Genomic DNA, 17,737 nt, shown 5'->3' on the forward strand with positions numbered 1-17,737 from the left:
AAATATAGATAAAGAAGGAAAGAGGGCTTGGATCCAAGCCCTAGGGAACAATAGGCAGAAGAGAAACCAGCAAAGGGGACCAAGAGAGAACATCTAATCAGGTAGGGGAAACTGGGAGAACATGGTGTTATGGAAGCCAAGAGAAGAAAGTTTATGAAGGAGGAAGTGAGGGTCAACTTTGTGGAATGCTGCTAAGAGAGTACAAGAGGAAAACAGGCCAGTGGATGTCACAATATGGAGATTTTTAACCACTTGATGAGGACATTTCCAGTGGACTGCAGGGCAGAAGCTTAACTGAAATGGTGAGAAAGAAAATGGGAAATAAGAAGTGGGGAATGTGAGTACAGATAAAGCTTTCATGTTCTGCTTTATGAAGCAGAACAAAGAACAGATTTGTAAAGTGAGACTTAGGGTAAAAAGGATTTTTTTTTCTTTTTTTAAAGACGGGAAATGTTTTGATGTTGATTGGAAGAATCCAAAAGTTGAAGATGCAAGAAAGTGAGGGCAGGTAACTATAGGAATACAGTGGAAGACAGAAGAGTTGATCTTTGATAGGAGTGGATACATACCTATCCATTAAAACAGGAAGAAGAGGCAGAGAAAATGGGACCAAATGCAGGGTGGTTGATCTGGCAGTGTCAGGTGCCAGGTTTCCCCCTGAGCGCAAATAAGCGAGGTCGTCATCTCAGAGCAGAGGAGAGGCAGGTAGCTTGCTGGAGATGTAAGGAGAGATAATTTGTGAAATAGTCCCAACTGTTGACTCGAAGGGTGGGAAAGCAGACTTGCTAGGGAAATACAGTTGCATGCCCATCGAGATTTATTATCATGAATGTAAAGTGAAACCAGTTGGCATGGTTGGGTGACCTTTCTGTAGTAATCCTTAGTTGCTCTGGGTAGATACAGAATAGACAGAAATTGGAGTCTAGTTAGGGTTAGTGGTTTATCAGGCAAATACAATGGAGGCAGAGGACAAGGGAGGTCAGAGTGTTTGCAAAACAATGATCATAGTGTTGAATCTAGGCTGAGTAGAAAAAGAAACGAGGTTGTAAAGAAATTAACAGAAAAAGTTGTTGAATCCAGGGGAGAGAGATTAAAGTATAAGAATAAGAGATCTGGAATGATAAAAGGTGGAGATCGGAAATAGAGTTGATTAAAATTGAGATTTTAGAGGGGGTACAGTTATTGGTGATGAGAAGGACAAGAAGGGGGTCAAAGTGCAGTGGTGGAAGAGATCATTGCAGATGAGGACGTCAGTAGGTAGGGTGTTTGATAGTTCATCCTTTTGGATATTGAAATCTATCCACAAGTGGAAAAGCGGGAAAGGAAGTTGGTAAGCCATGAGATGAAATCATGAATGAGTGAGAGGGATTGACCAGGAGCTCTGTTTTTGATAGCTTTGAGGTTAGATGGTGGCTGAAGGAGTTCCACAGTGTGCACTTCAAAGGAGCTGCAGTGAAGGAAAGTGTCACAGGGGTTCAGAAGCAGCATGAGAATGAGCACAACCCTACCCCCATCACCAAGTAAGGTGTGAGAGAAAAGCAGGTCATTCTTGAGAACTCACTATTCAGGAACACAGAACTGTCAGTAGACAGCCTGGTTTCAGTTAGGATGACAAGGTGAAGGAACCATCCAGAGGTGACAGGATATTGGACTTTTTTTGAAAACAGACTGATTCCAGAGGAAAGATATTTGGAACTCAAAGAAGGTCAAGGTTTTGAATTGTATTAGAGAATTACAGATAATAATAAGAATAAAGATCTGGGTCAAGATATAGAGCCTCTGAGACAAAGAGATAAATAGGATCTAACTAAGCCATATGGGATTAGTCCTGGAGAGGGTTTTGGAGGAAGGACAAAAGGAGCAGTTAGTTCCAGCTATAGTCTTTAGTTACTAGCCACCTGTAGCTAACCTGAATTTAGATATTCTATAAATAGCAAATATATACCAAATTTTGAAGACTTTGTGCCAAAATAATAATTTTTATATTGATTACGTACTGAAATGGTAACATTGTGGATACATGGAGTTGTATGAACTATATTTAGTTTCAAATATTTCACCTTTTTCTTTTTACTCGTTATATGATTACTAGAAAGTTTTAAATTGTGTATGTGGCTTTCACATACTGTATTTCTGTTGGACAGCACTGATCTAGAATATTTTGCTAGAAGTTGAAGAGCTTCTGAGCACTGTTTGTTCTTATGCAGGGAAAATCTCACTGGAGCCCAAACGTCAAGTCTATTTGCATTTTGTTATTGTTTTTTCACTCAGTTCTAATACATCATTATGTTAAGTTTATATTATATCTACTTTAATACCAACCAATCCACAAAGTAGCAGGTTATCTCTCTGCTACTGTGGTACTAGGTTACCATGTATGATAACTTCCTATTCTTTGAAAACAGAGGCCCATTTTGAAAACATCCTGTAATCTGACTTCAAGATATTTAAAAACAATTAAGCCAAGTTTATGACGTTTTTCCTGACAGCAGCCCATGCAGCATCAAAGGTTTAAGATTTTTCCTTTACTAATTTTAAAATGCCTTGTAAAAGGCAACAGGTATGAATTTTGATGCCATTTTTCACTTTGTGAAACAGATCCAGAGAGATCATAAGGTTTTTCATGTGAGAAAACAAGTTCTTAGTTTTCAATTGTTTTTCCTGTGCTTTGATCTCAGAGCACTTATTGTACCAGGTAATAAATACAGTAATCCCATTTATGACATTTTAAGCAGATCATATTTCATTACCATGAAAAGGCTTAGGAAATCTGGGTCCTCACAGTGCTTTGGGCTAGAGTTCTAAAAATGCACAATGATAATAGCAAAAGGATAAAATCAAATATTGTTAATCTTTGAAGAAAGAATATATAGATATATTAATGCAAAAGCATCTGAAAATTGATTATACCGACCTGACAAATTACTCAGTTTATAAAATTTTCCAGTCTATAGAATACTCACATGAAAGTATCCCTAGTAATTGTGTGTCTGGCAAATCAGCAGCAAAATCTCCCAAAGTAACACTAATTTGCTATAGATCAGGTTTATGGATATCATAGAGGCTTTGTATTTAACAAATACAATAAAGTTATTACAGACCAAATAATACAGAGTTACTGTAAACATTTCTACTTGTTTAAAAAAATCCAAATGTTTAAAGATCACATGAGGCTTTTTTTGAACTAATAGCAGTTAAAAATAGTTTGCTAAGGACCCTGACTTTGTCAGACCAACTTATAAGGCATTGCTTACTACTTTTAACTTTCAAAAGTCAGGCCAGGGGCGCCTGGGTGGCTCAGTTGGTTAATTGTCCACCTCTTGGTCTTGGCTCAGGTCATGGTCTCAGAGTTGTGAGATCAGGCCTGCGTCAGACCCTGCGCTCAGCACAGAATCTGCTTGAGATTCTTTTCCCCCCTCTTCCCTGCTTCTCTCTCTACTCCCTGTCTCTCTTTCTCTTTCTTTCCCTCTCTCTCTCTCAAAGTAATATGCCTTAAAAAAAAAATCAGACTAGTGGAGCCTGAAATTTATATGACAAAGCCAGGATCCTTGGCAAATAAGGATTCTGGTTGCAAGGTTTTGTTTTTGTTTTTGTTTTTGTTTAAGATTTTATTTTTATTTATTCAGGAGAGACACAGAGAGAGGCAGAGACATAGGCAGATGGAGAAGCAGGCTCCCTGTGGGGAGCTCGATGCAAGACTCTATCCCAGGGCTCTGGGATCACACCCTGTGCCAAAGGCAGATGCTCAGTCGCTGAGCACCCAGGCGTCCCTGTTGGAAGATTTTTGGACTAATCATTTTTCTCGGAGGCCTCGGCTTTTTGTAATGTATCTGTGGATCCCCCTCTTCCTAGGCCTAAAGATAAAAGCTAAAATAAACGATTTCCTGAGGTTCTCTGTATGTAATGAGAATATGAACATGCATATATATTTCAAATCTTTTCTAAAACTCCCCCTTCCTTCCTGACTATTAAGGAACTAGATGGATAACTGTAAGAGATAAACTTGAAAAATGTGTAACATGTTGCAATTCTTTTTTCAAAATACATTCATCTAGGTGGCCCATATCCGAGCAGAAAGAGATATTTTGGTTGAAGCAGATGGTGCCTGGGTGGTGAAAATGTTTTACAGTTTTCAAGATAAGAGAAATCTTTATCTGATCATGGAATTTCTCCCTGGAGGTAAAAAACATAATAGCAATGACAGCCTGACACAAGCACACCTTTATATGTAATTATTATCCTGTTGACTAGGTTTACTCTTCTGTTCCTAGCAGTCATGGTTCTCAAGTTGTTCCTCCTGTAATAATGCTAATTTTTACCACAAAGCAAATTATATTGAAAGAATAATAAATTTGGTACATTTTAAATATCACCAGTCTGCATTTACATTATATATTTAGTTAGATTGTTGTAAGTCTAGAGTTAAGAACAATAAGTCACTAAAGAGAAAGACAACCCAATGGGCCAATGATAGACAATATGGCTAGTCTATAAATACACAGGAAAATGTTCAACTCTGCTCATATTCAGGGGAATGCAAATTAAAACGAGAATGAGATACCATTTCACACTTATCCAATTAGTAAGAACATTAAGAGTCTGATGAGGCTGTGGGAGAAACTGGCCTCTCTGGTATCTAAATTAATCTCTAACTCTTAACAAAGAGCAATTCTTAGATACCACTGAAATTGAAAGTGCATGCGTCCTACAGCCCAGCAATTTTACAACCAGTGTATTCCCTGGAGATTCTCCTGGAAGAGACCACTGAAAGCATTGTTGTGATAGTGAAAAACTGCATGCAAGATAAATTGTCCATCAGTAGAATGGATAAGTAAAATGTGACATAGTTATGTGCTGAAATATTTTTCAGCAGTTAAAAGTCAGGAGCTATATCCATTTCAGTGAGATCTCAGAAACAGTGGAGGAATAAAGCAAGCTGTGGAATTAAATGTGCAATTGATACCATTTATGTAATTTAAAAAAATATATAAAAGACTATAATTTCATAGATTAATATGTATGTATATGAAAACATTTTAAAAAATAAGCTATAAGATGCCCACCAAACCAAATCTATGATAATGGTTACTTAGCAAAAAAAGGGAAAAGGGAATAAAACGGAATAGATGACAAAGAACGCTTCTACATTTTTTTTAAGACTCGAAGTATCATAAAAAATGTTAACAAGTGTCATTTCTGAGTTGTAAGTTGACCATTGCTTATTCTTTGCCCCCTTTTAAGAAAAAAATTCCTTGAAAATAAAAGAATGTCTTTTAGTGGGATGATATTCTGTTTTTGATGGACTGAAGGCTCTGAACATTTTTGAAACAATACATCCCATTTCCAGGTGTGCTTATCCTGATTCATGTTTGCAGTTCATCATATTTTCCTCAGCAACTTATTCTGTATATTGAGTAGTGGATATTACTTCATTAATTATCTCTGCTCTAATTTCACCTGCTTCCTACTTTAAAAATCATTAAATGTCATGAAACTTTGGTAATGCAATGACATTTTTTTTACTTGGCCCTAGAGACAGTTGGGTGGGTCGTACAATGCAAAAATCAGAAGAGGTTCTACAGATACAGAGGAAGCTTGAGGTGTTTCTAATACATGATATTTTCCTTTATGTAGGTGACATGATGACATTGTTAATGAAGAAAGATACCTTGACAGAAGAGGAGACACAATTCTACATTTCAGAGACTGTTCTGGCAATAGATGCAATCCACCAGTTGGGTTTCATCCATCGGGATATTAAACCAGACAACCTTTTATTGGATGCCAAGGTATGTGAATAAACTGGTGACTTATTGGGTTGCTGATTATTTTATGGAGTAATAGAGCTGATTTTGTGATTGAATGAGCAACTACAATTTATATTATTGCTCAACTAGGTGATATCATAGAATGATACAATGGGAGAAGACTTGGGAGTGAAATAACATCAAGGGAGGATGGCTGTCTTTATCTTCTTTCATTTTCTACTTTTAAAAATCATCATCATTGGGCACCTGGGTGGCTCAGCTGATTAAGTTGTCTGCCTTCAGCTCGGGTCATGATCCCAGGGTCCTGGGGTAGAGTCCCATGTTGGGCTACCCTCTCCCTGTTCCTGCTCTCTCTCTCTCAAATAAATAAATAAAATCCTTAAAAAAAAATAAATGCAATCATTATAAAAATTCTTACATTATAAGAATTCCTATAGGGTGATATGTAAAATTATAAATATTGATGATGATGATTTTCTTTATTAAAGATTTTTTATTTGAGAGAGAGTGAGAGAGAGCATGAGCAGGGGGAGGGGCAGAGAGAGAGAGGGAGAGGCAGACTCCCCACTGAGCAGGGGCCAGAACCCTGGGATCATGCCCTGAGCCAAAGGCAGAGAGGCTTAACCAGCTGAGCCACCCAGGTGCCCATAATGATTGTATTTACAAAAATAATTTATAATAAGCCTTTTGTTTCAAAGTTAATATAATCTCTTGATTTTACTGGATTTTTTTTTAGGGTCATGTAAAATTATCTGATTTTGGTTTATGCACGGGATTAAAGAAAGCTCATAGGACTGAATTCTACAGAAACCTTACACACAACCCTCCAAGTGACTTCTGTAAGTTTGATTTTTTTTTTCTTTCTGGGTAACGTAGCGTAGCTGGCTTAATTCGTTGTTGTTGAGCACTAAAAGTTCTCTTGCTCTACTCACTCCTTAAGCCAATGTATTTTACATGTATATTTGTGAATTTGTCTTTTGGCGGAGTTTCTCCCTCATGATTATGATTCTCTCTTGTTGAAATTAGCATTTCAGAACATGAACTCAAAGAGGAAAGCAGAAACATGGAAGAAGAATAGGAGACAGCTGGTAAGTTTGCTGTGTCTTTAAGAAAGTTTGCCCTAGGCCAAACATTTCATTGGGGATTTGCTTGATCATTTTGCATCTTCACAATGATTAGTACTTACTTTGTAGCAATGATAGAGCTTCTTTTGGGATCACATAGTTCTCTTAGTTTCCCTGTAACATTTCCTTACCTATAAAGTGAGTGCTGATTTTTTATGATTTAACAATAGAGTATTTTATGGCTCATACCTATAATTAAGTAATCTGTTTACTAGTAATTAGTACTTAATATAAAATTCACTGAGGTGAGTGTGATTGTAGTGAATGCCTTGTGTGTTCCATTTTACATACTTGTTCTGAAACAACAAATGCCAATCAGCATAAGTAAGGTGGTTGTGTGTTTCTAAGAATTTCTTTATAAAGTAAATAGGAAGTTTGGCATGTTAACAGATAAACCAAATAAAATTAGAAAGCCAACTGTACCACAGATAAACTTAATTACTCTTAATTACTACTTTTACCTCCACAGTCTTTCTCCTTTATTACTTCGCAAATAGAACTGTTTGCTTCTTTTCCACTTCCCTTTATCCTGTTAACTAGGTCCATGCACATTATCAGAGTCAGGAATGTGCCTTTTGACTTTGTTTTCCTGAACTCTTGTTCTGTCTGGCACATATAGACACTTCATAAATATTTGTTAAATTCAACCAAGAGATGAAAGGGAAACTAAGTCAGCATTCCCTCCGAGTATTGGGTCAGGTAAACAGACTGAAAGATAATAGTCTGATACCCTCTCAAACCAAATAAAATGGCCTTTTCATGGTTGAACTCATTCTGTCATTGGCCCGAGTAATTAACTACAAGTTTCCTGTGCTTGTAAAAACATTTCAGTGTTTAAAAGCTTTTTAAATGTTTTAAAACTATGGAGCTATGAATTAATGACAGAAACTTCCTTCTACTTTTCAATATGCCACTTTCAGATCACATATTACAACTGAGAGAAGGACTGCAGTATTTCCTACTTTTATGGGGAAAGATGAATAGTGCTTAAAAAATGTAGAAGGGAATTCTACTTACAGAGTATTCACAGGTGGTTACTTTGGTGCATGTTTTACTGTTCTCGTGGCCATCCTCATGACTTCTATCAATGTTTATTTCCCAAGAGAGATGTAGAGGGGACTCTTAGTATTTTGGGCAGGAGCTCCTTTAGATCTTAAATCCCTCCTGCCAACTAAATGCCAATCAGCAACCCCCAACCTCCACCCCGCAGGTCCTTGAAATAACAGAATCTGCTGGCACACATTTTCAAATGGTCCCTAGCATGCTGCCCTTAATTGAGAACTACTGCCTTAAAGAAATTATTTTGGGGGGATCCCTGGGTGGCGCAGCGGTTTGGCGCCTGCCTTTGGCCCAGGGCGCGATCCTGGAGACCCGGGATCGAATCCCACGTCGGGCTCCTGGTCATGGAGCCTGCTTCTCCCTCTGCCTGTGTCTCTGCCTCTCTCTCTCTCTCTCTCTCTCTCTCTCTGTGTGTGACTATCATAAATAAATAAAAATTTAAAAAAATTATTTTTGTAAGATTTTGTGTGAATTAAGAATGAAAAATTCCATTGCTTCCTAATGGATAAGCAGTGCCCTGAAACTAGGTGTATAATGAAAATACCTGATGTTTATATGTATAGTAAGTTGTAGTTTAGAAAGCAGAATTCTTTTCTTATTTCACCCTCCTATCAACTATGTTAGGACTGTGTTATTACTCCAGTTTTCTGTAAGCAGAAGCTGAGGCTCAGACAGGTTGAATAACTTACCTGAGAACACATTAGTTAGGGAGTAGAGAACTCAGGCCCACTGGGGTCAACCTCTTTATTCTTTTTTAATGGATTGTTAACCTTACCAATAAAACGATTATTTTACCAGCAAAAGTGGGTTTATTCAGGAATAACAGAAAATTGCAGTTCAAGAATGCAAGCTATGGCAAAACCATTGGCAAATCCAACAAAGAAGAGAAATGGTATTTTAAGGGAAGAAGGAGGATTTGGAAGGGGATGTTTTGAACAAGAATCCATTGGAGAAAAGCTGGAGTTCAGTGTGGTGAAGGTCTCTCCTTGGCTGATTTGCAGGGGTAGTTAATTTTTCATAGGTGATGCAGTGTATGTCTTTCCTTGTTGGGGCCAATAATTGATGATTCTTCCAACAGGGTCTATAGTTGACAGTCCCTGCTGTAATTACAGCAAGTAGTATAGTAGTATAGCTCCCCCTTCTAGCATCCCGAGTCCACTTTAGTGAGCTTTCCCTTTATTAATTTTCATAGGACTTAGGGCTAAATATATAAATAATTTGAGTTTTTTTGGGGGGTCAGATATCATATCTAAAATAACATTATCTGACCCAGTATATATCACTAAGCTTCCTATGTGATAAAGTATTAAATGAGTAATTAGCTGCTATTATTTATATATAACATATATATAAGTATTATATACTTATGTAAGTATATATAAGTATTATATATATGTTATATATATTTATATATATAAATATATATATATAATTTAGTGGTGAGCCATTCTCAGATCTTTCAACAAATATTTAAGAATGCTGGTTTGATGGGATCCCTGGGTGGCGCAGCGGTTTAGCGCTTGCCTTTGGCCCAGGGTGCGGTCCTGGAGACCCGGGATCGAATCCCACATCAGGCTCCCGGTGCATGGAGCCTGCCTCTCCCTCTGCCCGTGTCTCTGCCTCTGTGTGTGTGTGTGTGTGTGTGTGTGTGTGTGTGTGTGTGACTATCATAAATAAATAAAAATTTTAAAAAAATTTAAAAAAAAAAGAAACAAAATTAAAAAAAAAAAAAGAATGCTGGTTTGATAAGTTTTTCCTTTGCAGGCATATTCTACAGTTGGGACACCAGATTATATTGCTCCAGAAGTATTCATGCAGACTGGTTACAATAAATTGTGTGACTGGTGGTCTTTGGGAGTGATTATGTATGAAATGCTAATAGGTATGTTTTATCATTTGTTTATGTACATACTGTATGAATTTCCATGAGTGCCACTGATTGAATGAACATACTGCAGATACCACGGGTTAAAATGACCAAACTCTTTGACATATCCCAATGTTAAATACACAATAATAAATACCAGCAAACTCTGTAGGGATTCAGGAAGAGATTATTTAACCAAAACTCCTATGTGTCAAAATTGTATCAGCATGGCCTTTCAGATAAAGGGGGCAGTGCTTTGAATTCTTTATTTTGTTGCTTTTATTAGCAATTTTATTATAAATTGATGAATGGTGATATTTTTATTGTTGATTAGAGCACTTAGGGCTATTTTGTTCTTTGTGGCACATACATAGTAGATACAGCATATTTAATTATTAAAACTTTTATTTTCTCTGATATGTAGGGTATCCGCCTTTCTGCTCTGAAACTCCTCAAGAAACATATAGAAAAGTGATGAACTGGAAAGAAACTTTGGTATTTCCCCCAGAGGTACCCATATCTGAGAAAGCCAAGGACTTGATTCTAAGGTTAGTGGTTAAATCCCTAGAGGAGTTTATGGTATTTTAAAACTTCCCAGGTGGGATGCCTGGGTGGCTCAGTGGTTGAGCATCTGCTTTAGGCTCAGGTCGTGATCCCAGGGTCCCAGGATCGAGTCCCACATCGGGCTCCCCACAGGGAGCCTGCTTCTCCCTCTGCCTGTGTCTCTGCCTCTGTGTGTCTCTCATGAATAAATAAATAAAATCTTTAAAAATAATAAATAAATAAATAAATCAGTCTATCAAACAAACTCCCCAGGTATCTAAAAGATCATACTGCTCCTTTTATTCTTGTGGGAGGAAAAGGACCACCACTGATCTATACAAAGAGATCAATAAAGAAAATGTGTTTTTTAAAATCTGCAAACAATTAAAAGGTAGTAGGCAACAAAAAAAGTAAGAGTTAAGAAGAGGACAGATGTATTGTTTCAAAGGTCACTCCTGTTGGAATGCAATCACCCTATTTCCTTAAAGAGAAAAGGGAAAATAAATTCATATCACAAGTCTATATATGAAATTGTTTCTAGGCAAAGGATTCCATTCTGTTTCTCAAATAAGATAGTGTGTGGTATTGTTGGAAATGGCTGCAAGGAATATAAATTGGGAAACCTATGAGAACAGCTAATTGACGGCATATTATCAAATATCTTTAAACTCTTTATGACCTTTGACCCAGTAATTCTAGGAATTTTGTTTATGCAGATAATTAGATGTGTGTAAAGATTTAGGAAGAATATCTTTTTTTCTTTTTTTTTTTTTTTTATTTATGATAGTCACACAGAGAGAGAGAGAGAGAGGCAGAGACACAGGCAGAGGGAGAAGCAGGCTCTATGCACCGGGAGCCCGACGTGGGATTCGATCCCGTGTCTCCAGGATTGCGCCCTGGGCCAAAGGCAGGCGCCAAACTGCTGCGCCACCCAGGGATCCCTAGGAAGAATATCTTTATCATGATGTGCTTTTAGTAATGAAAAATTGAAAACCATCTAAATGTTCAACAGGAGTGGACTGACTAAATAAACTATAATATTTCCACATGCAAATTGTAGGAAATGAAGTTCTAGAAGAACATTTAATGAATTTGGGAAGTTTTCTCAGTATATTAAATGAAAAAATTCACCCGTATTTCAAAAATTATAATAAAAGACTAAAAGGAAATGGCTTCAAAATGTTTACAATAGTTGTCTCTGTACAGTGCAGTTACAGAGGATTTCTGTTCTTTCCCATATTTCCCACAATAAACAGAGTGACTTCAGTAAACAGAGAAGAAAAATGAAATGTTTGAAAAAAATGCAAATAGAGTACTTTAGATGTAATTTTCATATGATCATTTATCTGTTTCCATTTTCTAGATTTTGTATTGATTCTGAAAACAGAATTGGAAATAGCGGAGTAGAAGAAATAAAAAGTCATCCTTTTTTTGAAGGTGTAGACTGGGGACACATCAGGTATGCTTATGGGCTTCGAAATTGGAGAGGTCTGAGTGAAAATTTTTTTTTTCTTTTTAACTAGCAATCAATTTTTCTCTGATTCTGCTGGATTAAATACAAGAAGTAACACTGTTATAGTTTTATTAAATCAGTGTTTTCTGGATTATATGAGAGAGACTATAGTGGCTGTAGCTTAATGACTTGTTTTAGCTAATGTCCACTTTAAGGGGGAAACCACATTCTGTGCACCTGTTTTGATTTTATATTCAGAGTTTCGTGATGCAGGCTGATGTTAGCACAACAGAGATGTATTTCTATTTCATACTATAACCCATCATTTTTGTACTATTATATCATACTGTATACTATATCTCCCTCTAATATATCATCTACTTTATGAAGTTGTAAGAAGATACAATCCCTTTTTTTCAGCATTGTGGGAAAAGTGAAAATGATGCAAGTCACTTTTAAGAATTTGCTTATGGTTTGTTGTAAGTGTTGGCCTTTATTCAGTTTGTGGCCAAACTACCTTCAATAGTTCTGGGCTGTTCTCTACACAGTGATAGTTTAGAAAGATAAAATTGATCATGCTGTTTTCTTCCTTCCCTTTGCACTTAGAGTAAAAATAAGGAAGCTTAACTGCTTTCAGGACTGTGGGGTATGGCTCTTCCCTCATCTGTACCACTGGCATCTTTTATGGTCTCTTCCAACTCCTTCCACCTCAGGGCTTTGTCATTTTTTCTTCCTTCTGACTGAAATGCTCTTCTCTTTCTGCTCATTCCTGTCTCTACTGCCCTGCGTGGCCAGCTCTTGTTCATCTTTCAGGACAGCATATATGTCACTTCCTCCATGCAGATCTTCACTGGAACTCCTACTGTGTGCCAGGCACTCTCCCTGTTGTAATAATAACTAATTTTTTTGACCACTTATTATATGCCCAGCACTGTTCTAAGTACTTTATGCATGTTTGTTATTTTACCCTCATAATAAACCTTATAAAATAGGTACTATTATTATATCTGTTTTACAAATGAGGAAACTAAAGCACAGAGAAGTAATTTGCCTACAGTGTCACAGCTAGTAAATAATCTAGCTAGAAATTTCTAACTAAAATTGGACCCCTAGGTGTCCTGGTTCTTAACTGCTATGCTGCATTATACTGTACCTACCTCATCTCATTGAACAGAATGATGATTCCCCTTTTTTACAGGTGGAAGGATGCTTAGAGACTATTAGTGCAATCTCTTGCTTTGATAGTAAAGAAATTAGTCGCAGAGCAGGGACTTGCCTGCCTAAGGTTATGCTGCTAGATAATGACAAGAGATTGGATCTTAGGATACCAGGGTGTGTGGTTCTTTTCACTAAACTAATATAAATTTATTAAGTTTCACATTAAGTATCACATTAAATAATGTTTATCACATTAAGTATAAATAATTTGGAATAATTCTGGGAAAAATACCCAGGCTTTTAGATAACAAGCTTTGTTAATTTGTCACCTAATACATCCAGTTAAGTATGTGTTGAAAAAAATGGAAGGAATAAAAATGGATAACTTCTTTTAACTAGTTCTATTTTTTAACATTTCTAGCATGATAAGGTATTTTCATGACTGATTTTTCCTAATGTCCCTGATCCCCTTAAAATTTAAATGACAAGGTTTTGGATTTAGATTTTATCACAAATGTGTAATGATAACTTCATCCTTTGAGCCCCTTAATTTCCCAAAGGGCTTTTTTTTTTTAAGTATCTTTTTTTTTTTTAAGTAATATCTATACTCAATGTGGAGCTTGAACTCGTGACCCTGAGACCAACAGTCATATGCTATACAATTTAAGCCAGACAGATGCTCCCCACTAATGACTTTTAATTTGCAAATCCTCTTATCCCTAGGATCCAGTGCCCACAATATCCAGCATGCGTTATATAATTATAAAATTGTTTAAACAAAATTTCTTCTGTTCTACTTTCCCTTTCATTAACTCTTATTTTTCCACTTTAAACAAAACAGAATGAGAAAGTCTAGGTGCAGAGAAATAAAAATTCCAAGCAAATGGTAATGTTTTAGTAAAATATTTTACTCAACTATGACATCCACTTAAGTGTTGTCAAGTCCACAATAAAATTTCCTTGGCTCTTCTTAATATCTATAGAACAACAAGCAGAATTTGCAAGTAGAATTATTTTTGAGTTCAAGAAAAATTAAGAGTTCAAGAAAAATTAAGAGTTCAAGAAATATACCATGCCACTACTCAATACTTTTTTTATAGGGAAAGGCCAGCAGCGATCCCTATAGAAATCAAAAGCATTGATGATACTTCAAATTTCGATGACTTTCCCGAATCTGATATTTTACAACCAGGTAAGATACTCTGTAACACGATTAACACAATGCATAGTCTGTGAAGATGTTGACATGTTCTCTACTGAAATTCCTTTGCTCTTGGTTCATTTTTCTATCTTTCTAGTGCCAAACACCACAGAACCTGACTACAAATCCAAAGACTGGGTTTTTCTCAATTATACCTATAAAAGGTTTGAAGGGTTGACTCAACGTGGCTCTATCCCCACCTACATGAAAGCTGGAAAATTATGAATAAAGATCACATTCGTCCACAACCAAGAGAACTCAGGTAGCTGCATCACCAGGCTTGCTTGGCGTAGATAACAATACACTGAAATACTCCTGAAGATGGTGGTGCTTATGACTACAAGAGGAAATTCTACAGGATTAGGATTTCTAAGACTACTACAGGAATTGGTTGGCAGTGCCAGCTGGCTTTTTTTTTTAATATTTTATTATTTTTGTTAACTTTATTATACGAAGGTACTGGAATAAAAGAAACGTACATCCCTTTGTAACTGCACTGCCTACATGCGTATTAAGGTCCATTCTGCCTGTGTGTGCTGTGGCTTTGTACTGTAACACCTCTAATCAATTCAGGAGAAACATATCATTTAAAGCAACATAGGCTAACCTATAGGTAACACTGCAGTATTGCTGTTTACTGCAAATCTTATGGGTCTAGATAATCAAAAAAAGCCATCTTCCATAGTTGGTGTTAGAGTATTTGCCCTATTGGTTTGGACACCTATAGAATGAATAGATATGAAGACAATTTCTGTACTGGTTTTAAGAAATTTAAAAAAAAATACACTGGTTATTTAAGAAATAGAATTTATCATCATGTTATTTCACAAACTGCACAGTTGGGAGTGACAAGTTTATAATAAGGAGGAAGCTTAACACCTTCTTCACTCGAGCACTCCACTAAAATATTTACTTTGCATTCAGAAATACTGATGACCTTTATATAGGTAGTCTGTACACTCATAGGGAGATGTACTGTATCATATAAAATGTAAAGTTGCTTTTCTTGTGACAAAAGGACTTCTTTTTTAACAAGAGGACATGGCATTATTTTGATTTGATTATGGTGAGTTGAATTTCAGAAATGACCGTGAAGGCTGCTTGTAGAACTGGTGTATTTTTATTAAACTATTTTTTTAAATGTCAATCTTCTGATCATGTAAATGGACTTGTAGAGAACAAAGAGGTATTTACTTTGGTTTTTCTAGAAAGTTGTTACATATCATGGATGGTTACATTTTATTTCTTTTGGTGAAAATGTTTCCTTTGATAGCACTTGTATTATTGTGCCATTATTTTCTTACACTCCAGACGTACCAAAGATCCTGAACAGAGTGGATGTTCACAACTGAGTAGAATTTTCCTTTCCTGTGAAAATGCCATAGTCAGGCACGACAGATCTTTGACAGAGGTCAGCTTATTGAAGGGCAACATCGTTCATGTTCAGCTCCATCACTGTGGTTAATGGAGGTGGAATTAAGGAAATAAATGCGGGCCAGGAGCAGGGGGTTGGGAGGGGAGGTTGTGATGAGGATGGGGAAATGATGTCAGCATCAAATTCTTTAGCTGTTGCCTGAAGAATGAAGTCATCTTTTCTAACTCAACACTTTAATTCTAAAATGACTCTGAGGTTTTGGTTTCATAAGTACTAGTTAAGGAACAATACTTTATCAAATAATGGCCTAATGTTTGTCTTAACTGTTAATTGATGAAGAGTGTTTTAAAGATACAACAGTTACAACCATAATCTATGATCAAAATCAAAAGCAGTGATTTATTTGTAGCTATGGGGGAAGAACTGCATAGGATCATTGTGCAAATCTACAGAAGCTTTTATAAATGTTGCTGCTAGGTAGCTCCACAATGTTTCTACAAGGCCATCCTGGTTTGTTTGTTTTTCTCCCCCTGTTCTCTCTCTTTCCCTCTTCCTTCCATTCTTTCTTTCTAGTATTTGTTTGATATTTATTATGTGTTCATCCAATAGTTCATCTCCATTTCTCTTATTTGGATCATGTGGCAGAGAATCTAGAGGGGAGAGAGAACTATTAAAATTCTAGAGGTCTCAATTTGACCAGCCCTGGTTCTTCTAAGTATAACTCACTCTAATTTAAAAAAAATATGTTACTGCTGCTCAGTTTTATGAGATTTTTTTCACCCCACTCCATCCCCTCTTTAAAAAAAGAAAAAAAAAAAAAGAAAGGACTGACTTTTGTTAGTGTGACAGTGAATGATTAGGATAGGAGGAAATTACATCATTTTCTAGTTGAGATATGGTAACTATTCTAGTATAGAACAATGTTGTTAATTCAAGTTGACAGAGAGAGAAAGAGGGGGGTGCAGTTACCTATGTTTACTTTTAAATTGATTAAGAGGAGAGCATATTGGTATATTGGTTTCCATCTCCCTTATTTTTATTAGCGGGAAGAACTTGGAAATGGTTAGGATTTCTTGGCACTGGAAGGGCAGTTCTGGAAAGTTTACTTTGTTTAGTGTCTTACTTTTCCCTGGAGTTAACAGAGTGATTCACAATCTTTGGGGTTTCCTCCTCATCACAAGCATTTCTTAAGTGCCTATCTAAAAGTAACAGAAGACTGTGTCTGTCCTTTGGAAGCTAAGAATTTGATTCATTATGCAAATTAGCTAGATAATTTGCAAAGCACCCTTGTGATTGAATTTTCTCTATTACACACTTACATATTTCAGGTGAACCATATAATTTAAATGACAAAACCCTATCTAATCAACTGGGCATAATGACATTTTCTTTAAATTAGACTCTATTTTGAATTAAAAGAGTTTTATTATAAACTGTGTGTTTTGGTTTTTCTAAGTATATAGAAAGCTTGTATAATTCAGATTATTGATTTCCTGAATTAATGTAGACTTTGACTTTTTTATTAAAAAACCTTTGTATTAAAGCAAGTTATGTTATTTTTCTTTTATGCTTTTCTTATTAACCTAGTTTAAATCTTTAAATTTATTGCAGCATAATGCTATCTAAAAACAAAGAATTTCTTATAAATTAATCTTTTCTGAATGCAATATATGGCTGATTTAATAAGCTATAGGTGAATGGAAAATAACATGTGGAATACCTAAAACTTTCTTTGGTTGCTACGGTTTAAGATAGGGTTTCATTTATTTCTATATTAGCATACTACTTCTGTTTTTAAAACATCTGTGTGTCTTTATGCAAATCTGTAAGTTTAAAAAATATTTTTAATTCATTTATTTTTGATGTTTTATTGTAGACAACCTTCAGACAATCAAACAATACTCCTGGTGGAAGAACCAGCTATCCATTTTTTGATGATCTATAAATTACTGAGTTGAGATTTTAATCAGTAGAAAGGTCCCCTAGTAACTAAACACATTCTCTCTGAGTTGTTAAGGTTCAGAACATTCAGAGCAACTGTTTTTGCTATAACCATGACTGTTTCTGCTTGTCTTTATTTAATATTTATTTTCTCCTTAGAAGTGCACTTATTTCTGAAAAGTTTTAATGAAACACTTAGAACAAACAAATACGAAACACTTGGGACTACTAGATATATTTTAGATTTT

At 36.0% G+C, this 17,737-nt stretch overlaps 1 protein-coding gene across 1 annotated transcript in view; it reads left to right on the plus strand.

Moving 5' to 3' along the window:
• The window catches only part of STK38L (serine/threonine kinase 38 like), an 81,115-nt gene extending 64,134 nt beyond the window's left edge, over positions 1–16,981 (plus strand). The window contains exons 6-14 of the mRNA XM_055318797.1: positions 4,056–4,179; positions 5,635–5,789; positions 6,505–6,607; positions 6,795–6,856; positions 9,716–9,833; positions 10,243–10,366; positions 11,725–11,820; positions 14,073–14,164; positions 14,271–16,981. Of these exons, the coding sequence (XP_055174772.1) occupies positions 4,056–4,179; positions 5,635–5,789; positions 6,505–6,607; positions 6,795–6,856; positions 9,716–9,833; positions 10,243–10,366; positions 11,725–11,820; positions 14,073–14,164; positions 14,271–14,398 (1,002 nt within the window). The 3' untranslated portion in view covers positions 14,399–16,981. The remainder of the gene's footprint in view (positions 1–4,055; positions 4,180–5,634; positions 5,790–6,504; positions 6,608–6,794; positions 6,857–9,715; positions 9,834–10,242; positions 10,367–11,724; positions 11,821–14,072; positions 14,165–14,270) is intronic.
• Positions 16,982–17,737: the final 756 nt, after the last annotated feature.

Source organism: Nyctereutes procyonoides, unplaced genomic scaffold (assembly GCF_905146905.1).
Source record: "Nyctereutes procyonoides isolate TBG_1078 unplaced genomic scaffold, NYPRO_anot_genome, whole genome shotgun sequence".
Taxonomy (NCBI): Eukaryota; Metazoa; Chordata; class Mammalia; order Carnivora; family Canidae; genus Nyctereutes; species Nyctereutes procyonoides.